This window comes from Schistocerca gregaria, chromosome 6 (assembly GCF_023897955.1).
Source record: "Schistocerca gregaria isolate iqSchGreg1 chromosome 6, iqSchGreg1.2, whole genome shotgun sequence".
In the NCBI taxonomy this organism is placed as follows: Eukaryota; Metazoa; Arthropoda; class Insecta; order Orthoptera; family Acrididae; genus Schistocerca; species Schistocerca gregaria.
In genome coordinates, this window is record NC_064925.1 from 348,012,411 (window position 1) to 348,039,426 (window position 27,016).

At 37.6% G+C, this 27,016-nt stretch overlaps 1 protein-coding gene across 2 annotated transcripts in view; it reads left to right on the forward strand.

Annotated features, from left to right (window-relative positions):
* LOC126279117 (protein piccolo) overlaps positions 1-27,016 on the forward strand; it is a 593,503-nt gene that overhangs the window by 101,415 nt on the left and 465,072 nt on the right. For both annotated transcript variants that reach the window (XM_049979596.1, XM_049979597.1), the window contains exon 8: positions 651-893. In XM_049979596.1, coding sequence (XP_049835553.1) covers positions 651-893 — 243 coding nt within the window. The remainder of the gene's footprint in view (positions 1-650; positions 894-27,016) is intronic.

Here is a 27,016-nt window from a genome sequence, read left to right on the forward strand (position 1 = left end):
TGCACAGGTGTGAACTCTCCCCGCAATATATCTTATGTAACCTTTGTTAGTCATTGTCCTTACCCATTTAGCTCCTTCCCTGTTCCCGTTCCAGCACTATGCAGCCCTCTAGCCCACAAACACGTCCATAGTCCTTTTACTGCTCTTCTTTTCCACTACCACCCCCCCCTCCCCTCCCCTCGCCCTATATATAACCTAGTGCCTGCACCCAGCTGCCCTACCCTCTCCTCACCTCATCCCTGTACTCTCCCTTAAGCAGCACTTTACCTTCCACCACCCCTATGCTGCTATCCCTCCCCCTGCCCACCCTGCCATCCTCCTTACCCCTGCCACCCAGTTGCTTCTCCCATGATGTGCTGCTACTCGCAGTCTGGCATGAGCAGCCGGAGACAGTGGTGATGTGTGTGTTCACGAGAGTTTGTGTGTATGTTGTCTATTTCCGATTAAGGTCTTGTTGGCTGAAAACTTATTATCTCACAGACTTTTTGTTGTGCCTATCTGCGACTGAACAACTCTGTTGTATGGTGAGGAACAATCGATTTTAATTTGAGAAACTACTTCATAATATGTGTATCTGGCACACAGCATTATACCTGTCAGTTCTTTTGATACTCTTTTAAGGTTTTATATCACATTTTCTGATGTTCCAGGATTTTCCTTTCTTGAGGTATCACAGACAACCTGAGAAGAGTCTTCTGCTCGAAAATGGTGACTTTGCTGTGGTGTGCCTTGATTGTTATGAGACTCTGCGCACACAGTCTCTTGAATATGAGAGGTGGGGGTTGCCTGTAGAAAAGCGTGAATACAATTGGATTACACAACCACCACCACCTGAGGATTCGCCAGATGCTACTGTTGCGAGGTTGCCATCAGGAGAACGGTCAGAAAAATTGGTGAGTAGCAAATTAGATTTTAACTTCTACAGTAATGTTCAAATAGCTGCTGTTGCAGAAAAATGACTGGTTGCCATAGGTTTATAACTTTGTTTTGGGTATTATGTGTCAGTATTGGCTACTGAGAACTTTATTTAGTCATAACTTAACAACTGTTATCTTGCATTAGATACACGTATGAAAGTCTTACGTAGTAATGTAACAGACAGTAATATGTTGAAAGTAAAGGCATTTTGAACTTCAGGAAACTAATATCCTATTCTTTACCATACCAGATAGAGAAAGTTATTTGTGATGGTAAAGATGGGGAAAATTATTTAGAAGCTAATCAAGAGTACGCTTATTATCAGTTCTGTGTAAGTCATGCATGGTGATGTGTGAATCCCCTTAGGTCTTTTCTCCCCCCCCCCCCCCCCCGCACCCCCTCAATCCTAATTGAAGGTAGACATGAGAAGGAATAAGTCATACAAGTCATTCAAATATAAACTGGAGCTGTATTCATCTACTCGTGTTGTGACTTAAGCAGTGAATTATGTCACAATCACTTGTGGGAAAATGGAGTGGAGATGGCTTGGCTGTATACGTGGCTGACACATTTATGTGTGCCATTCCGGTGTTACTGTGAATGAACAGTTGTGCCATGCATTATTATTTGTTTACCTGCCAATGGAAGTGTGAAATAAAATGACATTTTGAGGAGACACTAACTACAATTTGGTGATGCAAGTGTGGGTAAAATCCTTGCGTTCAGTTGGTCACAGAAGTTTTGAAATGGTTTCACCAAATGAAAAATCATGGTGCCTGTCAGCCGTTGTCAGTGAAGACGATATGCCCTGAGTGAGCTTGTGGAAGGTGATTGCTACATTACTGTTGCTGAGATTGCATCACAGGTTGTGATAAATGTCAGAAGTGTCTGTATAAGACACACTTGGACAAGGAAAAATGTCAAGCAAGGTGGGTTTCATGTCTTTTTCACCAAGGCATAAAAGAAAGTGCCTACCATATTTACTCGAATCTAAGCCGCACTTTTTTTTCCGGTTTTTGTAATCCAAAAAACCGCCTGCGGCTTAGAATCAAGTGCAAAGCAAGCGGAAGTTCTGAAAAATGTTGGTAGGTGACGCCACAACTAACTTCTGCTGTCGAATATACGTAGCGCTACACATACTGGCGCCAAAACCTCTGCGTCAGTAAATAAATTAAAAAAAAAAAAGAGAGAGAGAGAGAGGTGGTAGACGAGCTTTTATTCTCCGCCCTGAGTTTCGACCACTGCATTTTCATACATTATCCAACGAAGTAAATACAAATTCCATATTGTTCATCTTCAGATGTAGCAGAATTTCAATTTACTACGAAAATCCGACAGGCAAGACTGTTTGGGATGTTTGTCAATATGGCCAAGTCTACGTTCTGAATTTTTTCCTACCTGTGGGGAGAGATGGTTGCTAATAGGAACCTGACGAAATGTGAATCACATGCAGTTTTCTCTTCACCATAAGAAAGAATACAAATATAAACATTTTGCCATGTATTCTTTCGTGTTTGCTACTATCTCATTTAAATCCCGTTTGCCTAATGAACTACGAAAGTATAGAGTGAGACAACAGCAAACGCGGAAGTATATACATATCATGTCATGTTTGTATTCGTATTATTTTTATACCTAATTGTGATACAGTCAGAAATGAAGCATGGCAACTGACTAGATTTTTAAATCTAAGATGACTCTAATTTCTGTGCTCAATTTGATGTACTAAAGAAGCTGCCGCAAAGATTTTCAAACGGAGAAAATTTTTCGCCTAACTCTCGTTCACAACATCTTCTATCATACGCAGTCTAATATTTGGTTCTTGTTCATCATTATCAAAGAAAGCAGCAGTGTAAGTAAGAACAAATAGCAGTCTCTTGCCATTGTTTCTCTAATTAGACGATTCCTTCCTTCCTTCCTTTTTTTATAAATTGTAAGCGGCAGTAGCGTGCACAGAAGCAAGCCGTGTGAGCGTAAACACGCACTATCAGAATGCGACAAACAACGCATGACACAGTACAGTAATGCATTTTCAGCTTAGAGTGACGTGAACACATATAACAAAGAAAACAGCACTTATCAGATCAAAGCAAAATAAGCAATCGTTTCAAACCAGATGAAGCACGTGAAAAAGGAAGGGTACCCGTATAAATACGGACGGAGCACCTTGTGCATAGCAATGGCTACCTGGTAAAGCTTAACTGCTAAGCTTACGACTCGAACCAAACTACTGCAGCTGTATCGTCTTTCATTCGACCTAAATTGTGTCTCGTATTACAATGGACCAACTTTGTTTCGATTTGGAGGTACGGCCTAAAACTTTTCTCTGCCCTTGAATTTCGAGTCTCAAATTTTACGTGCGGCTTAGATTCAGGAATTTTTTTTTTTCCTTTATTTCGAGTCTCATTTTTCAGGTGTGGCTTAGATTCGAGTGCGGCTTAGATTCGAGTAAATACAGTAGCTTTGAAGAAGAAGAAGAGACGTATCAGGACTGTATCATAAACTGTAATGAAAGATGGATCTATCACTATATTCTTTAGACTGGGGGGAGAAGAGGTACCCACTAAGGCCAGTGTTCGACTGTCAGCTGGGAAAATTTTGACAACTGTCATTTGGGATTCATAAGGTGTATTTCTGCTTGATTACCTGCATGAACAAAGGGCAATGAGCATGGCCTACTACTGCAAGTTGCTGTATGATGCCAAGATTGCTTATTGCAACAGATGATGCTGGCAACCGATTTGTGGTGCCCTCTCCTGCATGACAATACATGGCTGCGTGCAATGCAGCACAAGGGACTTAAAAAATGGTGTAAAAGGCGGTAAAATGTAAAATATGGGAAATAACGTTTTAAGGTGTGACAGTTATGTATAGGATACCCCCATGCACTTTATGTATGATATATGTACATAACAGGCATCAAAAGAATGTCAGGTACGTGTTTATTATCTAATAAAGGTGTATTATCTAGTAAAAACCACTGATGTAACTGGAACTGATAACTGTCTGGGAAGTAGAAACATTTGACTCAATTTCATGTCATAATCGATGTTTTTGAAAGCCTGCAGCTGTCATTCATTATTAAAATAATAAAAATACTGCACTAGTTACATATTTTTTTCATGCTTAGCCGGACACATTTCGAGAATTTTTTCGTGTTGTCAAGTGCAAATACGTAAATAAGTGTTTTCTGTACTATTGGAATATGTATTATTCTGCATCTCTTGCACTGTAGTCGTATTTTTTAGGTTAACAGGTACTGTGCCTCATAGTTACATAGAAAACCACACACACGCACGCAAACTATGACTCACATTGTTCATTTGTGTAACATCACAAAAAATACATACGTAAATACTGCACTTGACAATGAGAATAAATCCTCAAAACACGTCTTGCTCAGCATGAATAAAATACATAAGCAGAGCTGCATTTAAACTAAAAACGTTTGAGCAACGTAAAATGAATGACGGTATCAACTGGCACTCGCAAGTGGCCATATGCTGAAACATGCTAAATATGGTTCGACGGAGGTGCATGAGTAATAATTGTAGTATGAACACTGATTAATATTTTTGTACACCTAGCTCTTCAAACTAATAAAAAATATTAAAACAAAATATCAAACATGTTTCACATTACCTTTATTTCATCTTTCAGAACGTTATTAATAGCTCTGCAGACTTCAGATGTAATTTTTGATATTACCTGGGTGGATGCTTTAAACAAATGGTGTAGACTTTTGTAACTGTCTCCAATTGCTAAATATCTTAGTGTTATTGCCAGACAATATTTAGCTGGTATAGCTTCTCTGAAGTCTGTATTTTTCTTCGAAATCATTTTTCGTTTTATTCCTGCTCCTCCTCCTCCTCCTCCTCTTCTTCTTCTTCTTTTTTAATTTTTATTTTAATTTATAATAATTCCAATCCCAAAGAAAGCAAGTGGTGACAGATGTGAAAATTACCGAACTATCAGTTCAATAACTCACATCTGCAAAATACTAATGCAAATTCTATATAGACGAATGGAAATACTGGTAGAAGCCGACCTCGGGGAAGATCAGTTTGGATTCCATAGAAATATTAAAACACGTGAGGCAATACTGACCCTACGACTTATCTTAGAATAAAGATTATGGAAAGGCAAACCTACATTTTTAGCATTTGTAGACTTAGAGAAAGCCTTTGACAATGTTGACTGGAATACTCTCATTCAAATTCTAAAGGTGGCACGGGTAAAATACGGGGAGCAAAAGGCTATTTACAATTTGTACAGAAACCAGAAGGCAGTCATAAGAGTCTAGGGACATGAAAGGGAAGCAGTGGTTGGGAAGGGAGTGAGACAGGGTTGTAGCCTCTCCCCGATGTTATTCAATCTGTGTATTGAGCAAGCAGTAAAGCAAACAAAAGAAAAATTTGGAGTAGGTATTAAAATCCATGAAGAATAAATAAAAACTTTGAGGTTCACTGATGACATTGTAATTGTCAGAGACAGCAAAGGACTTGGAAGAGCAGTTGAGTGGAATGGACAGTGTCTTGAAAGGAGGATATAAGATGAACATCAACAAAAGCAAAACGAAGATAATGGAATGTAGTTGAGTTAAATTGGGTGATGCTGAGGGACTTAGATTAGGAAATGAGACACTTAAAGTAGTAAATGAGTTTTGCTATTGGAGCTAAATAACTGATGATGGTCAAAGTAGAGAGTATATAAAATGTAGGCTGGCAATGGCAAGGAAAGCGTTTCTGAAGAAGAGAAATTTGTTAACATTGAGTATAGATTTAAGTGTCAGGAAGTCATTTCTGAAAGTATTTGTGTGGAGTGTAGCCATGTATGGAAGTGAAACATGGACAATAAATAGTTTAGACAAGAAGAGAATAGAAGCTTTCGAAATGTGGTGCTACAGAAGAATGCTGAAGATTAGATGGGTAGATCACATAACTAATGAGGAGGTATTGAATAGAATTGGAGATAGGAGGAGCTTGTGGCACAACTTGACTAGAAGAAGGGATCGGTTGGTAGGACATGTTTTGAGGCATCAAGGGATCACAAATTTAGTATTGGAGGGCAGTGTGGAGAGTAAAAATCGTAGAGGGAGACCAAGGGATGAATACACTAAACAGATTCAGAAGGATGTAGGTTGCAGTAGGTACTGGGAGATGAAGAAACTTGCACAGGATAGAGTAGCATGGAGAGCTGCATCAAACCAGTCTCAGGACTGAAGACCAAAACAACAACAACAATAAAAATAGGTTAAGGGAAAGGTTATGACCGACACAACCTTTACATCTGTCATGCTTGCTTCCCCAGAACAAACAAGCACACTCGCAAGCATGTGGATAGTTCCCCAAACCTAGCCAAGCATTTTTAGGGGCTTGGAGTTTGCGCCAAGCGTTTGGACGCAGCACCATGATGACCACAACAATCACGAAACTGCGTTTTGCTGTAGGGATTGTTACGAAATGGTTATGATTGGTCATGATATCTTGATTCGAACAAACCTAATTATTCGCATCAGCAACTACGTCAAGTAGAGCTTGACAGTGGCGAGAGATATGGCACGAACTGTTCCGACTTTTATGCGTTGGTTGGTTTCAATCTGCTGAGTAGAGTGCCCTGGTGTCAAGAAACTTAACCACGTAATATTTGTAAACACTACTTAATGGCCAACATGATGCCAGTGTCGTTTTTTCTCCACAAACATTTTTTCGTAATGCGTAAATCTCGTGAAAACTATAAATATGTTGATGCAAATTCAGGTGCCAATAAATTAACATCGTGGGCATAGGAATGTTGATGGGACCGATAAAAAAATGTTGTAAACGGCGGGAAAACATTAATTCTGAGAATGTAAAAGCAGGGTTATACTGTAATTGGCTACTGGCAGACAAAGCCTACCTCCCATTGTTTGTCATCTTATTCTACCTATTAAAATAAGATAAAATCGAAGATTGAAATTTTTTGGCTACTTCATTTTTGCGTTATCAGCTTTTAAATTTCCCGAAATTGTGTGATTTTTGGCATGTTTGGAAACCTGGAAATGACCATATTTCAAAAAATATTTGACGTTCACGCCTGAATTTATACCATTTTATTCAGTTTATTATAGGTTTTAAAATATGTGTTATGTGACCAAATTCATTAAATTGTTAGACTTTCACAAACCAAAACTTTCTTAAATTTTGAAAATTTCAGTATCGGATTTTTTTTTACAAAAAGAAAAAGTATGTTATTTGCACACAGTTTGTTAATGTGTGTGCCGAATTTCATGATGGTATGATTGAAGGGAACATGTGAAGTAAATTTCACTTTACTGCTATTTGTTTTTCTGACAGTACCTCAACTGCACTTCGTTTACAAGCTTTTACATTGAACTATTCTTAAAATAAAATTGAGTACTAATTAAGCATACTTTGTTTTATCACTTTAAAATTGTACCAAACTATGCCATATAACAGTTCACACAAATAATGTAAGGGATAATATGCATTTTCCATTTTATATAACTTTAAATTTACAGTGGTGGTTGTGTACATATTTATAGTGTGTGTGTGTGTGTGTGTGTGTGTGTGTGTGTGTGTGTGTGTGTGTGTGTGTGTGTGTGCACACAGATGCAGTAATTCGGTTCAGTAGAGATGAATTGTTGAGATGAAATTAGCAAAGTGCTGGTGATGGAAAGAGGACCGTGGTATTTTGTATATATGTAACTCCAAAGCACATGGGCTCAGACGATAAAGTGGCAGAAAACTGGCTGTGTCATGATTTAAAATGCTTATTGGCCCAAGAAAATGTTGAATCGCATATATTGAAATATGACAAGCACCAAGTGCAGCCCTGAAGTGGAATATTGTACTTGTAATATTTTGACATGAGGATCATTCCATGTCAAGTCACCCAGGCCTTGACGCCAACCATGTCAGATTTTGATAAAACTTGGTACAATTACTTCTTTTATCATCCTGAAAACACTTGTAAAATTTGTTTGCTCTATCCCTTATAGTTTTTTTTTTATATAAATTTTTAAAGTTTTTAGATTTGGCATTGTTTCAGCAGTCGGAAATCGTAACTTAAACGTGTCCTCACAACTAAAAAAATTTGTATATTAAAGAATACTCAAGATACCGGTATGAGATTTTGGAATAAGTTTGTGTGTTATATCTAAATGTTAAAAAAATTACCATAAAGATATATTAAAATCTTCCAAATTAAAAAAAAAATTTACAAGTTTTTTATTTTAATTTATTTTATTTTTGAGCTAACGGATGTTTAGTTTTACAAAAACTGCAATATCTAGAGTCTCAGACCTGATAGAAAGCTCAAATTTGTTTTAAAATACTCTTAATTGTATAGGCTATTAATAAAAAAATGTTGGCTTTTAGCTTGTTTAATAGTTATCTAATTTTTAAAATAATATTAATTATATTTTTAAAATAAAAAGTACCAAGTGACTTAGACACTGAAAGTAAGTTTTTGTCTTCTTGGAGTAACAATGTACGCTTGGATTTTGTTTACTCCTGTGTTTTGAAGGAAAAAATTATTACAGTGTTAAATAGTGCTTGGATAGTATTTTATTAAGTTTATTCGAACTTTCAGTAAGTATTGTTACTTAGTTTACAGAGATTCTTTTCCAATATCCTATAAAAGTAACCAGAACTGTAAAAGTATCAAACAACATGTGGTGACGCACTAAAAAAACACAAAAAGCCCATCAAAAAATCGTTGAGAAGTGTAGGCTTGGATCTTTCTAAACAATTACTGACAAAAAATATTAGCATAAAACCTGGACAAAAGCTTGCTCAACATGCCATAACTTTTGTGAGGAAAAATTAAGAGTTGAAGTCAATGAAAGTGAAACAGATGATGAAGTCATGGTTGAATTAGAATCATTGGAATTCAGAAATGAATCCCTCATACAAACAAACATTGCTCTTGATAATTTAGGTTTAACACCGATAAAGCTTCATGGCTTGTCAGAGCACAGTAAAGGGTCTTATTTTAAAAGGAAGGTTAGCAGTATTGAGTAGACTGCAAAAAAAAGGCGGTTTAAAAAGCATTAAAATATGATGCACCAAGTTCTGATGATGGTGAAGAAGATACAAGTGTGGTTGAGAAAGCGAAGGATTTTGATGTAATGATTTCTCTTATGAAACAGAAGATTTCATCTGTTGGGATGGCTAGAAAAATCCAGATTCTGACCTTGGCTCCAGATTCTTGGAGTCGAAAGAAAGTGATGAAAGAATTTAATGTAAGTGAGTACATGGTGCGACAAGCTAGAAAGCTAAAATCTGAAAATGGTATTTTGGAAACTCCTGGTCCAAAAAAAGGTAAAACTCTTTCTGAAAATACAGGAAGACTTGTAACAGATTTTTATGAAGAGGATGCAAGTTCCAGAGTACTACCTGGAACAAAAGACAAAGTAAGTGTTCAAAAAAATGTGTACATCCAAAAAAGACTCATTTTGTGTAACTCTATTATTCTTTCAAATGGGAGAATCCCAAGGTAGAAGTAGGATTTTCAAAATTTTGTTTCTTGAGACCTAAATGGTGTATCCTTGCTGGTGCTGCAGGCACACACACTGTAGGTGTATGCAGTATCCACCAGAATGTTAAACTATTTCTGGATGCTGTGAAAATTGAAGAATCTAATCTAATTAAGATGCTTGTGTGCAACACGGAAAACCAAAACTGGATGCTATATCATTGCGACAGCTGTCCTGCAAATCTTGCACTAACTGAGTACTTAACTGAAAAACTAATAAGTGAAGATTATGATTTAGAAGAAGAAATTGTAATCAGTCAGTGGGTTAGCACAGACAGGGCAGAAATGATCAAACAGTCTATCAGTGTTGAAGACTACATTTCTTTATTGGTTAGGTCATTGCAAAAGCTCACCCCGCACTCGTTTATAGCAAAATCCCAATCAGCAGCCTTTAAAAGATTGGAAGAAGACCCACCACCCAAAACAGCAATTATGATGATGGATTATAGTGAAAATTCTTCCATTGTTATACAAAATGAGATCCTAAGTTACCACTGGAATAGAGGTGGTTGTACTCTACACCCAGCTGGAGTTTTTCTAATAAATGAGGAAATAATGTTTTTGTTTCCAACCACTGTTTTATTAGTGATGACCAAGAACATGACACTGGTTTTGTTAACTTAGTACAAAAAGAAATTACAAAGTGGCTGTCATTACATCATACTGACGTTGACTCAGTTCACTACTTTACAAATGGTTGTGCTGGGCAGTACAAAAATAGAAACAGTTTTAAAAATTTGACTGAACACTTGACAGACTTTAATTTGAAGGCCCTACTCACTTTTTTTGCAACAAGTCATGGGAAGTCAATTTGAAGGTAAGCCGGTCTACAGCTTTCAGACGAAGAACAAATAATGACAGCAATCGATGTGTACAAGTTTTGTGAAAAAAATATTGAAAACATTCGTTTTCACTTTATTGTCAAAAAAGAAGCTGATTTGCTACGGTTAAAACTAGAAAAACGTTTTTCAGCAAGCCGAACAATTACTGGAACAAGAAGTTTTCATAACTTCAAACCACTTCCAACAAACAACCTTGAAATTAGAAGGACTACAGATAGTGTAAAACCCTCCTTAGTCTTTTCTTTCCATTCTTCTTCTGATTGGGTTCATGTTGAACCATCCATAAATAGCTATGCGGCTGCAAATTATGATGGTAACTGGTACTGTGGACTGGTAAAAACAATATTCAATGATGGAGAAGATGCAGAAATTCTATTTCTACATCCTTCAGGACCAGCTGCATCGTTTTATTGGCCTGAAAGAGAAGATTCTTGCATAGTGTCTTAGGAGCACATAGTCTGTGTAGTAGACACACCACAATCAAGTGGCACTGGGAGAATGTATTACTTCAAAAAAAACTGTATCAAAAGAACTGAAAGCTCTTTGATGAAGTGGAAAAACAGTTTGAATCAGCATTAATGTTTATTAAAAAGACAAAATTACTCAAAAAATTCAATGTTTCAAGCAATCAGTTGGGTTATACATAAGTGTTGTAAGTACACTATCTTTGTACACAATTCTAATGTAATCTACTATAATTAATAAACATGTTAAACAGCCATCATTATTTTTGTTTTATCAAGTAGCCTATATGTTTAAGAGTAGATTAAATCGAATTTGAGCTTTCTATCAGGTCTGAGACTCTAGATATTGCAATTCTTATTTAAAAAAAAAAAGAAAGAAAAATACCTACCGTAAAAAAAGTAAATATATTTTTTTCATAGAAAATATTAATATTTTTAATAGTATCATTTTTATCTTCTAATATGTATAATAATTAAACTTGCTGCAAAAATTCATCATGTTATCTAAAAGAGTTTTTAAGATAAGCAATTTTAAAGTTTTGAATACAAATTAAATTTACCATTTCTGAAGGTTCAGAAGAGGCAAAACTTAAAAACTTTAAAAATTTATAAAAGAAGTATAAGAGATACAGCAAAAAAATTTGCAGGTGTTGTCAGGATGGTATTAGAACCATTTGAGCCAAATTTCATGGAATCTAAGGAGGTGGGTGTAAAATTTATTTTTTATTGGGTGATTTGATATGGAATGACCCATGAGCTTCCTTGTTATATTTCGACATGAGCAGTTCAGTGTTATCTTGTGAAATTAGGCATTTTAAATCATGACACTGGCATATTTGTACTACCTTGTCACCTGAGGATTTTCATGTAGAATGAAACCACTGGCTTCATAAATGCACATAAAATTATAGTTGAAATGGTTTTTGAACCACTCATATTAATCAGTTATGGAAGTACAACATGATCAAATATTAACTTCATTCCAATTTTTTGAGTGCTAGCATGTATGCCTTCAGTCACGTATGTATGACAGATGATGAGCATGCAGCATAAACAAGGAGCTTGTGAAATATTTTTATAAAACCATAACAGTCACAGGGAAGAAAAGCATCATGCATTTATTCCTGTGAGAAAAGTCTAAGGTAAAGCAAAAATTGTTTCTGACTTTAAGGATTTTGATGTTATAACATTCAAGGGGTCCAGATGCTGCATGTTTTTGAGTAGATCACAGGACTAGTTGCTTGCACCTATGATAACAAACAGTGGGTGGTGTCCTGCTTTTCGGGAATGAAAAAGGAGAAGTAAACTTTTTTATTTACACATCGTTGTGGACCTACTCTTTCTCTTTCATAAAAGATAAATAGAGTGTAATTACAAAAACTTCATACTTTGTAAATTAAGTCCCTCAGCTGCCACTGGAAGAACGTATAAACCTAGCAGAAGAAGAGCTGCGAAAAGCCTCAGATTATATTGAAAAAGATGTTTTGTTGCATCAGTTATGAAATTATTTCTTATGAGAAATAGGTTACATCATTTAAAAGAAAAATGCAATACATAATTTTAGATTCTAATAAGATTGTTAGTGGATCACCATTAACATATTTCTTGTTGAAGATGAATAAAAATTTCTCTTTGCAAGGTTTTCAAATAACACATTAAATAATAACAGCTACATCATTGTTTAATTAATAATAGTAATGTATCTGTAAAATGAAGCTGTAATTAAGTAAATTATTCACAGTCTTTTTTGAGCATTTGGTGCCATGATGTATGTTAAAATATCTCCACAGTTAACAAGAAAAGTCAAATGGGAATTTAAATTTATGTGTATAATTCAGATAATGTAATAACTTGATTGACACTGAATGAAAAATTATGATTTGACAGTCTTGTTTGGTTTTTGACATATTATGTTTTAGTAACAAGTCAAAACCCCTGCTGACTAGACACAAGGCACTGCACTTACCAGTAAAATGAAGTTCATTTTAATATATTCACACTTGAATACCATCATGAAATTTGGTGCCTGCATTAACAAATAATGCAAGAGTGACACATTTTCTTCTTCTTCTTCTTTTTTTTCCAGAACAAAAAAATCCAATTTTGAAATTTTCTAAATTAAAAAATAATTTCATCCGGAAAAATTTAGCATTGTTAAGAATATCGTTAATTAGTACATACTTTTAAAGCTTAGAAGAAACTGAATAAAATGGTACAAATTTTAGGTCTGTAAGTCAAATAGTGTTTGAGATATGGTGATTTTAAAGTTTCAGAACATAACAAAAATTGCATAATTTTGAAAATTTTAAAAATTAATAGCCCAAAAAAATTAATTTGGAATTTTTCATGCAAATAACTATTACTATAAGTGTACAAAAAATTATCAAACTTTGAGATGTCAGAAACCAGACCATTGAATGATTCCACATGGTCTGACCCTTTTTAAATTACGTCCATCAGAAAATTAGCAAATTCATGAAATCTCGGAGCACTGTGCTACTCAGTAAGATAAATTGTTAGAGGTTATTTCTGTATTAAAGAGTTCATGAAACTTCACAGAATTTGTTGTATTCACAAAAAATGACAGTACACTATGAATCATACACATAGTCCTGGATGGCTAATATATAATCAGTGTTGTGACTTCTGAAAACCATATGCTGGAGATACATCCCAGAAAAATCCAGTTCCTTATAATTCTAACGTCATTTAAATATTTTGTAACTTAAATTGTACTTCGTGGAAAATACCTTCTGGAAAACAAATTTTATCTAACTTAGAATCTTAATTTTGCTGAAGTGTTCATCCATTTTTCAGTGCATTACCTTTCTCAAACTTGTAGAGAGAGTTTTTAACGTTGAAAGTGGTTGATGATTGAAAACATGTATGTTAATTCCCTTCTGATCAATGAGTTTAAAAATAGCACACTTATAATATTTTGGGGAAAATTTCTTGTGTTAATGATCAGCTATATCAGGACAAGATGCTTGCAGTACTTTGCTTTAAATCATTGTAAATTGTGCTTATTGGATGTGTGCTATTTGACAGCATCATATCACATACACATGCCTCTGTGTGTTGTCCAATGCAAAGATTACTTATATCTGCCATTTTGAATTTATGGCTAATTTGTACATAAGGGAAAATGTTTCTCTCCACATTACTTCTAAGTCTATAACCTGTTGGCCTTATGTAAAATTAAGTGCGTGCGTGCGTGTGTGTATGTGTGTGTGTGTTTTAAGTGGAGAGAGATAACAGCAGTTACCTTAGAAAGATCAGTAACAGATATCAGGATTTCTTAGAGATGCAGAGAATTGATCAGCCACTGACTACTTCAGTTATTTTGTTAAAACAAGTATTCGTACAAGATATGGAAAAATTAATAGATGACATACTCACTTTCATTCTGTTGTGGAAGATAATATGTAATTTTTTATTAGAAACCAACCAACCTGGGAACTCGCATTGTGGTGCCACATCAGTGTGTGCACATGGATGACATATCTTTCTGTTCTGTGCAGCACATACTGTTTTAGAAGCATGAGAAGACAACACTTTCCTATCTTACAGTGCCTCTGTGTTAGTTCTTTTATCCAGTTAGCTCTCTTTCTACAGTGCCCGTTGGTCCATTGTATATGTTGGAAGTGAGCATACTTAAAATTAGCTTGCAAGATTAGAATAAAAAGATTAGATTGTGAAACATTTGTAAAAACAAGAAAGAATTTGATTTGGAATGGAGAAAAACTTAGGAAATCTAACAATAATGATTTGTATCTCATTGAACTTATCAGTGGAGTTGTTCTGCTATACAGTCTTAGTGACTGGAACATGCAGTGGGCAATAATGAGGATGTTGTAATGGACACTGGAGTAATCGGTCCATTTTCTCCCTGAGAATACTGCCACAAAAAAGTGTTTAACAAGGTAGTAATTTATTACATTAGATCAGTGCTAGATCTGGCCAGTGGAGCCTGTTAAAGACAAGTAAATCTGATTTTCCTATTGGTGTATTCCGTCTTGTGGTAATTCACTGTGTGACCACCTAGATGTTGGACACCAGCTGACATCTCCAACATCAACCGGCAGCACACGACTGGCACATACATACTCTGTGCTTACTATTATGATGCATCACCACCAGGGAGAGACACCGCAGCCAATTGACAGTGCACGACAGCTGTGCAGGCACCTCCCATTGCCACCTGTGTCACACAATCCAGTGATGTCTCTCAGCCTGCTCTCACTAATCATGCTATTTACTGTGCTAGCTACAACTGTACTTTACCTGTCTTGCCATGTTGCTACACGACACATTGTATCTGCTGTGAACTAATTTCCTGTGAATTCCTTAAATATATTTGCTCTAGAGATGGTGTCTCATGTGGTGGTCTTTCTATTTTTGTTGTTTTTAGCAACATAACTGCCGACTATTGTGGTCATTTTTCATGTTTGTTACATAACATTGGACCCTGCGCAATACGCTACCTTACCAGGCATGTCCATGGAAGTCATGCTAAAGCAGTTTCTTCAACAGCAGTTAGAGGGACAGAAATGCCAGGAAGCCGTATTGTCTGTGTTGCTCTCCTGGCAGTAAGCTACAACTCCACCACCATTCCTGCCTTACGACAAGACGACAAAAGAATGGGAAGCATATGAAAAGCATTTCCCGTAGGTTAGTTTTAGGAAGGGGGCGGGGGGGCGGCAAGGCAATGCCCCAGCAACCTTCCAAAGAATCCTCTAGCAACTGCTGAAAGATGGTCCGGGCTGCATAAATTGTCTAGATGACATTGTGCTGATGGGGGGCACAATGGAAGATCACTTTGGAAACTCACAGCAGCTGTTCCACACCAACCAGTCCACAGGTCTTAAGTGCAGTCTCAAGAATCTCTCTCTCTCTCTATCTCTCTCTCTCTCTCTCTCTGTCGCCCTCCCTCCCTCCATCCATCCATTCCCCCCAACCTCACCACCTCTCCCACTCTTTCCCCCCTCTCTCCCTCCCTCAATCCCCCTCCCCTTCTCCCTTTCTCACCTCCCCCACAATTACCGTTGGTTGAATACCAGTAGCACGTCATCTCTCCTGAAGGTATTAAGCTCACACAGAAGCTGGTCAAAGCCCTCGTCACACTTCATCATCCCACAAATTTAAAGGAGCTACTGTCCTTCTCGGGAAAAGTAATGTATTAAGGAAAGGTTTTCATAGGCCTGCTGCCAATTGTGCACCCACTCAACAACTTGTGGAAGAAGGACATGCCTTTTGTAGGGTACGAGGCTTGTGAGCAGTCGTTCAGGATCCCAATGGAGGCCCTGCTATCGGCACCATATCTCATCACGTTTCAAAAGGGCAAACAGCTAGAGGTGGTGGTGAACACTTTTTAATGATGTCTTAAGGGGCTGTCCTTCACATAGAGTTGTGGACAGTTCTGAAGATTTGATTGCATTTGCAGCAAAGAAGTTCAGTATCGTGCAGAAAAGGGGTATTCACAGATGAAAAAAGAGCCGCACATGATCATCTTTGTGCCAAAGAAATTTCATATATTTCTGTTTGGGACAAAGTTTCATTTCTTTACGGATCATAAGCCATTAATCTCCCTCTTTGGTCCTGCAGCAGAGCTACCCCAGAGGACTGCCTACCAGCTCCAGTGCTGCGCACTCTTTCTCAGCAGTTCTAATTACAAAATTCCCCTTTGGTATTCCACTCAACATGCCAGTGTAAATGCTCTGCCCCATCTCCCAATGAGCTCCAATCTATAGCTCAACCAAGATAAGATCTTGTGCTTACCATTGGATGAAAAGGCTTAACAGGCAATTGACACTTTTCCCATCAGAGGGTCTGTGTACTGTGGTACAGGCAATCGGGTTGGCTGGACTGCATTTCTAGTCGTGACTCCGACCCATTGTAACATAAATTCAACGTCTGCCACTGGCTTATCCATGTGGATGTGGTTATCCTACTAACCATGGATGAGTGGTCTCCCTGGGTAGTCCCACCAGAACCTCTGCACCTGACAATCTTACAGCTCTTGCACCAAGGTTACGGGGACAACTCGCAAATTAAAGTGCTCGCCCAGAGCCATGTTTGCTGGCCAGACATAGATCGGCAAGTTCTAACACCTTGTCCACAACTACCATCAGTTTGACCAACAACAGGTGGCTCTTCGCCAAACACTCTCATACTGTCCAAAACCCTCAATCCCATGGGAGCAGGTTCATGTCGACTTCACAGGCCTCTCCTGAATACTAGCTGACTGATTGTCCCTTGTGTGTACTCCAGATTTCCATACATGGTCAGCTGTTGGTCCACAAGTGCAGAGGCTACGGTCACACCACTAAGCAGAATTTTCAGCATCGAAGGATGTCCTCTCATGCTGGTGTCGGACAATGGACCACAGTCATCACTTGCTGTCTCTGCATTTCTACTCGCAATGCAAAGGTGAAGCTGAAAGACTTGTGTGAACTTTTAAAACGCAGCTGAAGAAATATGTGGCATGCTCATACAGATGAAGTGTTAACCATTTTTTTTTTGAGTTCCTGGTTGACACTGAGAGCGGGAAGATCTAGCAGAACTCCACTTTAGCTGTCAGCTCCGCATGCTCCTCCATCTTGTGCTGTCAACACTAGTGGAGTTGTCTGCAGTGCTGTCTCCTCACTTCTGGCCAGACACCTGTGTGTAGGTGTGGGGCTTTGGACGCCAGAACAAGTTGATTCCAGCGATCTTCCGGCAGCAGCTGGGACACTGCATGCTCATTCTGGTCAAGGGGGACCAGATGGTGACACACTATAATCAGCTCTGCCTGCTGCAGGGAACCCAGCAGCTGATGCCGGCCTCTGGGCCCTCCTCCAGACACACATCGCAGCAATGCCACCTTTCATTTCTCTTTTGCCAGACCCTCTGTTATCTTCCTTCCTGCTCCTCAGCTGTTCCTTCCCTCTGATTCTTAGTCATCTTTACCAATCTCGACCATGCCCTCATGTCCCTCTGTTTGTAGGCCGCCCGAGATGGAACAGGTGTCAGAAGAAGATAGGCTGTGGTAACGGCACCAACCCTACCACTACAGGTGTGTTCCATACCAAGTCCAGATATGTACATGGAGTGAAGCCACCAAGACTCAGACTGCACCAGTAAGCAGGGGCCTTCTGGCCATACACTCCCATCTGTGCTGACTAGGATCTGGTAAATTGAAGGGGCCATCTAATTCTTCCGAAGACATTGGCCTGGTTTGGAGTTCTGCCTGGGCACCCAGCTTGGTGGGGATCGACTCACGGATGTGGAGCTTGCCATCTCCCCATGGAAGAAGGGATGAGATAGCCTACTGGGCTACTATATAGATGTTGGGCAACAGCTGATGTCTCTGATGTTGCATGGTTGGCATGTATGACAGAACAGTCACTCTGTGTCCTCTGTTGTGACGCTTGGCCACCAGGGGGAGACATTGCACTCAGTGACAGCACATGACGGTTGTGCAAGTGCCTGCCAGAGCCACCTGCAACATGCAATTTACATATGTGATCAAGTAATTGCCCTAATTCTTCATGCTATTTACGACGCTATATAGAACTATACTGTACTTATCTTGCAATGTGTCTATGCCACACATTGTAGCCTTTGTGAATTATTGTCCTCTGAGATTGTTTAAGTAAAAATTATTGTTTGTGTATGATGAAAGAAGTAAATGGTTTTCGCAGTGTACTGTGGTTTGATTTATGTGCCACATACTGGAGCATTTTTTTTTTTTTCTGAGAATAGTGTTGCATTTGTAATCACAAAATATAATGTGTTAAAAAGAGTGAAATGCCGCATGGCTTGGTAGCTCAAAAGAGGAGGTCCCAAGGGATGGGGTCAATTTTTTGAAATTATCTGTAGAGTGTTTTAGGTTAGTGTCCGCTGCGGCCATTTGCCCTAGTGGACCCGTGTTTGTAAGTAATCAACAATAAAGAACTCTGCATGATGCTTTAGATCCTTAAAAATGGTAGTGTTATCTGCAGCAGTGGTGCAGCATAGAGGTTAAAATACATTTCTAGGTGTTGAAGGTTGTGTGTTCGTATCCCATCTGATGTTTTCCAATTTTTTTTTTGTATTCTTTATTGAAATGACTTTGTCCTCAGTTTTATTGAGGTAATTGGTTTAAATGTCGTTTTTCTTTTTTTTTAAATTTGTAATCCATTACTGAGTTATTTCAATGATTGTATTAACCTACATCACTGTAGCGATGTTTTCAAAAAGTGAGTCCCATCCCTGGGGATCTTCCCTTGCCAATGAGTAATGCAAAACATTAACTTCAGAGGTCTGGAGCTCTTTCCCCAGTTGGTCCTGAGATTGTTATTTCTATCACTTTTCATTCTTTCACCTGCTATTTAACGGGGTCAGTCAGTTCTAAGGTCAGCAGAAGGCAAGGGGCACATCACGGAAAGTATGAGCATACATACTAAAGACCAGTGGTGTTCTGCCAAACTGTAATGATGTTGATGACAGCTTCACTTTGTTGTGTCCAATGAAGATCAGAGTTTTTATATTTGTTTTAAAAGAGGAGTGGCAAAAAGGTTTGTTTCTGTGGGGGAATGATAGTTATTTATGTCACTGCAAGTTCAGTGCCAGTAAAATATTTTTAATATAAACGTCCTTAATTTATTTTTCCTGCTTTCCACACCAAAATTAACATTAATTGTGGTACATTAAATTATGTCATGATTTTCAAATCTTCCCAATACCTTCTAACAATTTCACCTTCCTACAATACAAAATCTGGTTGTGTCCTACTAGACATAAAGCCAGTTTTGTACGTGGTAACTGTTGGTAATTTGTGTGTATTCAAAAGTTCACAGTAGAGTATTTAAAATCTTCATCTTTTCTGCATTTATAATCTTTCTGCAGCACACAAAAATACAGTAATTTCTGGACATTTTTGTATCTGCATGTATCGGAAGCTTCTAACAAAAACAAAAGGCACATAGCTTGAGCCATGTATTTGAACTTCCTGTCCAGAAGTAGCACATCAAGAGTCCTAGTGAAATGATGCCAGATCTGGAAAGTTGGGTCCATGACCAACACTAAGCATTGCTTAATTCTTAACACAAATGAACTGTAATTGCACTCATATACATTAGAGATGTCACAGAGTTGTCATTTTAGTAGAGCCCTCAGTTTTCGCCAGTGAGGATGGTTAACACTGGAACAGCAAAAGGGGTTAAAAAGACACATTTCAAGTTTTATTTGTACTATAATGAATTCTGTTTTTAACTTTTTCCCAACAAACTTCATGACATTTCCTTCTACTTTTGGCAACAGTGTGTTACAATTTGCTGAATTTTCATGATTTCATGGTAATTTCATTAAGTACACCTAGAACAGTTGGAGGGTCCAGTTGAACCATGGCTTAACTCCTTTTTAGAATATTGCTATTTTCATAATTATGGACGTACTTGCATTGCTTTTGCTTTGGTCAGCAGTTACTGGCTCAAATGATGATAGGGGTAGTGTTGAAAGCATTTCCACCCTTGTCATTGTAATGGTACTTTTCAGTAATATTTCATGTGTTACTGCTGTTACTTGCCCCATCAATTGGATAGTTTTTTACCAGGCATTTTCAGTTTGTAATGTCGCCGCATGGTCTCACTGATAAAGAGATTTCGCACATTGTGGAGAACTTGGATACTGAATCAGAAAGTGACTTATTGGATGCAGATGGTGATTATCTGCCACAGTCAACAGATGATGAAAGTAGTGAGATGGGGGAGGAGTTACCATCAGTGGATGTCTCAGTTATTATGTCACTCTTGGAAGTCAACTGGCACAACAGTGAAGAAGATTGCTAGAGGCGGAATGGAAGGTTGCTAACACACGATCTCCTGGAAGAAGGGCTTTTTTGAACGTTTTGAAGGGGAGAGGAGGACCCACTACATATGCCTACCACCAAGTGGATACTTCCATCACCGTTGCCTTCCGACTACTTTTTGATGCACCGGTGCTGCATATCATTAAAAAAAACACAGAATCAAAGACTTGGAACAAAATTTAAAAAAAAAAAAAAAAAAAAAAAACAGAACTTGGACAATATCGTTGGTAGAATTGGAGACAGTTATTGGCATCTTTGCCCCAGAGATACTTTTAGTACTAAAGTTATCTTGTTGGTTGAACGTTTGCAGTGCTGTATTATGCCAGTGTGGGAACTGTAGCAAATCCTAAGAATAGTCCCTTGGTTTGCTTTAGACCTCAAACTTTATGATAAAAAACAAAACAGCATTTTCCAAAAGCTTTTTGTAATTTAATTTGGACAAATTTAGAGAGAACAAAACAACTCAATGTCTTTAAGCAAATCACATTCTATGTTCGTTAAGATGAGGTGAAAGACAGTCTTGTCCCATGGTGTTACTTGATCTTAAAAAAAATATGTTTCACTGCAGTTGGTGATTATCAAAGACAAGATAACATGCAAGTCTATTTCTAAATTTGTGAAACACAAATCTAATGAATTTTACATTAAAAGTTCAGTAAGCTGATCTTTTTCCCCCCAAGAAGCAGCAGCCATATTGGTTTTGAGCAGTTCATCATTTAGACTTTAATCCAAATTTTCTTGGTAAATAACTATAATAACTGGAGTTGTTTTTCAAGATACCTTCTGCAGTTAAATACATAAACTGCTGATGTACTCCAAATATCCTAGTAACTTGACGATAAACTTCCACGCATTTAGCTAACACAGACAACATATTATCAGTTAGGAAATAAACATGTGAATTTCAAAATGTTGTCCAGGTATTTGATTTTCTCCATCTTCTTTGAGTGTAACAGAGCTGCTAAAATAGTCATATCTTATTTAGCTTGTGCTGTCTTGAAGTCTGTTGCTTATAAGAGGTGGAAAGTTTTAAGAATGGGCTTGTAATTGTACAATGATGGTACTTACATGCTACTGTGGTGCATCTCCTTCAAAATAGTCCCCTTCTGACTGAACACACCGACTCCAACAGTGTTCCCATTTTCGAAAACGTTCCCGGAATTTTTTTTCCTGAAGTGTGTTAAGGACACTCTCCATATTTGCTTGAATGTCTTCAATAGAGTCAAATTGGTTCCCTTTCTGTTAAAATTTCAGTTTAGGAAAAGGTAGAAGCCCATAGGGGCCAAATCAGGGGAATATGGCGGCATTTTGAATTTGAACAAAAATTCAACGATGGAGAAGGCACGATGAGCCAGAGCATTGTCACGGTTTAGCACCCAACTCCTGTAGTTCCACAATGCAGGCCTTTTCTTCGGCACGTGTTCGGGCAAATGCTCAAGGACACATTTGTAGTATTCCTGATTAATTGTCTGTCCTCCAGGGGTAAATTCTTGATGCAGAATACTGGTAGAATTGAAAAAAATCACGAACATTGTCTTCACCTTCTACTGATTCTGCCGTGCTTTTTTTGGTCGTGGTGAACCTGGAGTCTTCCACTGCGAAGACTGAACTTTGGTTTCAGGATCATATCCATATACCCATGATTTGTCACCTGTAATTACTCTATTTAACAAATCTGGGTCATTTTTAGTCTGATTAATCAGTTCTTGGCACACTTCAAGTCGGTATTGTCTCTGGTGACTTGACAACACATTTGGAATGAATTTTGCGGACACTCGATGCATGTTCAGATCTTCAGTTAAAATTGCCTGAACTGCATAGAAACTTAAATTAAGTTCATCAGCCATCTCCCTACTTGTAATTGAACGATCAGAGCGCACTAAGTCATGAACTTTCGCAACATTTTCATTCATTTTTGAGGTGGAAGGACAGCTGGACTGTGGTTCATCTTCAGATGATTCACAGCCATTTTTAAATCTTGAACCAGACAAAAACATTTGACTGGTTCATACAGTTATCTCCAAATCTGTTTTTAATAGTTTGTAAGTCTCAGAAGCTAAATTTCCGGTTTTAAAACAAAATTTCCATTTTTTTATGTGCATTTTCCCCGCAGAGAGAATCTGGCAACAAACCCTGACAGACCCGTACGTAACCAGCTGCCACAATGAAGCGAATAAAGGAAACGCAGTTTCCTGTCAGAGGGTGTTCAAGGACAAAGCAATGACTCACTCCTCACCCTCCGTGTACCTGCCCGCCAAACCAGTAAGGGATCCATTCTTAAAACTTTCCAATCATACCTCGTATTCTTCACAGCTGATCAGAATGTTGGCTGTTGCTTCAGTATCTGATAATGTGGACCGCGTTGCTTGGGCATATCTGGGTAACAAATCATAGACGGCATATCCCATATTAAGGTCTTGATCAGACAACGGCAGCGAAATGCTAGTCACTTGCAAGTTTTCCACAATTTCATACCAAACGATAGTCATTGTTCCCTGATTAAGACACGTTTTGAATCATTGCCCCCAAAGCAGTGTGTACATTTTCTTGAACAGTTATTGTAATACAAACATTTAAAATATAAATGCTGCCTTAATGCAATCAAATTTTAATACAAATTCACTTCATTTAACATGTGCAAAATAATGAGAAAAAACAGTTATTGAAATGAGGCTTTCAAGGATAAAATTAAGGAACAAAGGGAAAGACCACAATCATTTTGATAAGGATTGAAAAAAATAAAATTAAAAAATTATGTAAGTACTGAAATGTGACCGTTAGCTTACAAGCTTATCGCCATAGCCATTATGCTACCAAACTACTGGGTTAACTGATGTTATTTTTAATAGTTTAGTGTCTCACAAGAAATTGTATTCATCACATTTTCATGAACAAGGGTCAACGAGGGTGTATGGCTGCACAGTGTGAAACCTGGTACCCAGCCCTACACCACTGTATGCATCATTTCAAAAAATCAATCCTAACCATGGTTTCTTAATGACAAGTAAATCTTTGTTCTATTTGGAAGTAAATCAGTTTTAACAGTAAAATTTTATTATCAAATCAAACACCAGTAATTGGTGCTTATATTGTTCTATACATTGCACATAGAACCCTATTAGGCATTTTTAACCTCAGCATAAATAAACAAAAAGATAAGCTCACTTTATTCTTCAGTGCTTCTCCTTTTCCTGTTGGCAAATTACACAATTCCTAAATAAAATTATAGTTCACACTCTCGATATCTTGTACTACAGTTTAGTAGTAGTGTTGTATCCCATTAGTCGACAGAGACTGGCAAAGAAACAACACAAAGGAGATGCAGGGCGTGCAAAACTACAGTAAATTACTCAATAGTTCACCAACAATACAGCAACTTTGCTCTAGGTAGCTCGTGTCAGAAGTATTGTAAGAAAAAGAAATACATCTTCATAAAAAGGATGAACAGTTGTAATTGTAGACTTCAAAATAATATGGTATTCATTAATTACTTTATTATGACAATCAGCAGAAAACTAATTGATTGGGTTAGGTTTTGTGGTGTTGTCAGTGTATTGTGTGGCCAATGTTCACTTTTAGAAATGAGCTAAAATATTTGGACACCACTGTCTTCCCATTGGACAGTAGGTAGAATACAAATAGCACTGCTAACTCTTTGGTACATGACTTATCAGATACTGATCATTGGTCATGTTCTTTGGAGCCTAATTTTATAAGAGATAAAATGGCGGAATACTGATTACATGAACATATGATACTATTCTGATTTGATGAGGAGTCATCCCAAGCTCATTGCATCCCTACTGACAAGTTCACTTTCCTTCTGAATCATGGAACAATGTATTCAAAACTGCTTCTGATGTTACCAACCAGGTGAAAATATTGGAGTTGATAAGTAGATATTTCCATGCATAACAGTTGCAGGTTTGTCCAGTTTATGCCAAACTGATCTGATAAATACAGACAGGAGTTCTGGATAACTGCATATGTAGCATCCAAGTACAATATCAAGGCCTTGGCATATGTTGGTAACAGAGTTAAGCCAATCAGGTCACCAGTCATTGGGAGAGTATGTCATTCTTCACGTCATGAAGGCGTTTCAAAACCAATGAAAGAACATGACAACGGGCAACTTATTCCCATCCCTTCAGCATGCCAAGAAGCTACAGCAGAAGAAAGTGTCATTAGTGGGAACAGTGATCAACACTTGCCAAGAAATCCTCTACTGCTTGAAGAACAATAATTCCTACTTTCATTCCACCACTATCTTGAAAAACACTCATAAACCAGAGTGCTCCTGACAGTGTACAAAGCAAGGAAAAATAAGAATGAGATTATTCTCAGCACACTACATTCTGTTGTAGCAGTGAGTGAAGAAGAAACAGAAACTTTTACCATCCATAATACCACGAAGTTTGTTGTGGACATCATAGGTCAAATGATTTGGGAATATTCAACTAAGGTTGCATGTAGAAGATGAATGATGATTATCTTTAGCAATATCCTTGTCGTGACAACAGAAAATGTATGGATCATTTACAATCAACTAAATTGAAGAGGAAAGTGTTAATTCTTCTGCTGGTAAATTAACTCATGAAGGAGAAACAACAAAGAGCAGGATAAGCCTGTAGAACTAAAAAACATCTATAGAACTGGACAAATCAAAATAGCAAAACATGTCAGATTGCAAAGTGCAAGGAAAACAAGAGTAATAGCATCTGTTAGAAATGCAAAAAAGCTGTGAGTGGAAAATGAGTGTGTAAAATATCAATAATCTGCTGAAAGAATATTTTCTATATTTAGAAACAAACAAGTGAAATAAATGAAGAAATGTTAGGCACTTTAGAAACAGGTTACATTTCTGGGTAGAAATGCCACATTTTGTATTCAAAACATAAATCTAAAAGTCTTTGAACTTCAAAGAACAGTGTTAGAACTTCAAGGTAAGGCTTTGATTGAAGTGCAACAAACAGTGGAAAGTCTGTGTTGGAATATCAACAATATTATGAAAATGAGGGATTGCTACTCACCATGAAAATACCATATTGAGTTGCAGATAGGCATGATGAACAGACTGTTATGAATGGGCTTTCGACCAAAGCCTTCTTCAGAAAGGAAAAGTGCACACACATTCACATAATCAAGCACCTGCCCCCCCCTCTCTCTCCCTCCCCCCCCCCCCCCCCCCCTCTCTCTCTCTCTCTCTCTCTCTCTCTCTCTCTCTCTCTCTCTCTCTCTCTCTCTCTCTCTCTCTCTCACACACACACACACACACACAGCTGATTGATTGAAATGTGTTCATGTCATGGCATACGAATGAATGGGGAAAATATAGGTCTTACTTTAATTGTGATATGGATTTTTAATGTAAATCTCATTTGTGGATTTTCCACTGTTTTAGTGTTAGTTATTTTTCAAGCCATACTTGTAGGTGGATAATACAAGCAAGTCATCTCTAATAATGGAAAATCCAGGCTGTAATAATGACAGTGTTATGAAAAGGATAGATTGCTATTCACAATGTATAGGAGATGTTGAGTCACTGCTAAACATGTGCACTTTCGGCCAAACTGTCATCTTGTAAAGTCGACAAAACACACACACACACACACACAAGTACAACTTGCCCAAAAGCTAATATGTTTTGCAATATTTTTGTTTGCCTGTCTGTGATTCAAAACATCTCTGTATGGTGAGTAGCAGTGTATCCTTTTCATAATATTGTCATCCCAAATAATCTTTCATTCTTCACGGGAAAGGAGGAGGAAGCAGCATTTTTTGTGTTAGAGAAGAGAGAAAATTTCTACCAGGTGCACATCAGGATAGGATGTCTAAGTAAACAGACAATAGAATAGGTGTAAGATGTGGATCAAGAGAAATTACAGAAATTTTAAGAAATAAAACTATAACATATAAGCAGTCAATAATACCATTTAGAAGCTGAAGTATTCTAGAAAACTTAAAAGCCAAGGAAACAGAAAGAAAAGGAAAAGCATCTAATGATGCTAAAATTGTTGGAATTTGTTATAATGAAGAGACTAACTTCCATAGAATGCTGATTACAAGATGTGTTAGATATGTCGAATGCAACACATATGATATGAGTAATAACATAACTGCAAAAACAATGAATCTTTATTTTGAAGAATGAAGTGGGAGTTGGAATCAACTCTTAGTATCAGTACTGGTTGCAAGTTTTTAAGGAGATTGATTGATTGATTTAATTAAGACAAAGAGCCATTTTACAACTTCATCATCATCCACAAACAGCATTAACCATCCCTTTATTGACCAACCAAGTGCAGCAAGCATGGAACTCGTTCCCCCAAACTGACATCCACCACCTGTACAACACAATGCATGTACAGTTGCGTGCTTGCAGTCAACATTTTGGTGGTTATGCTGGTTATTAATGTACCAGCATT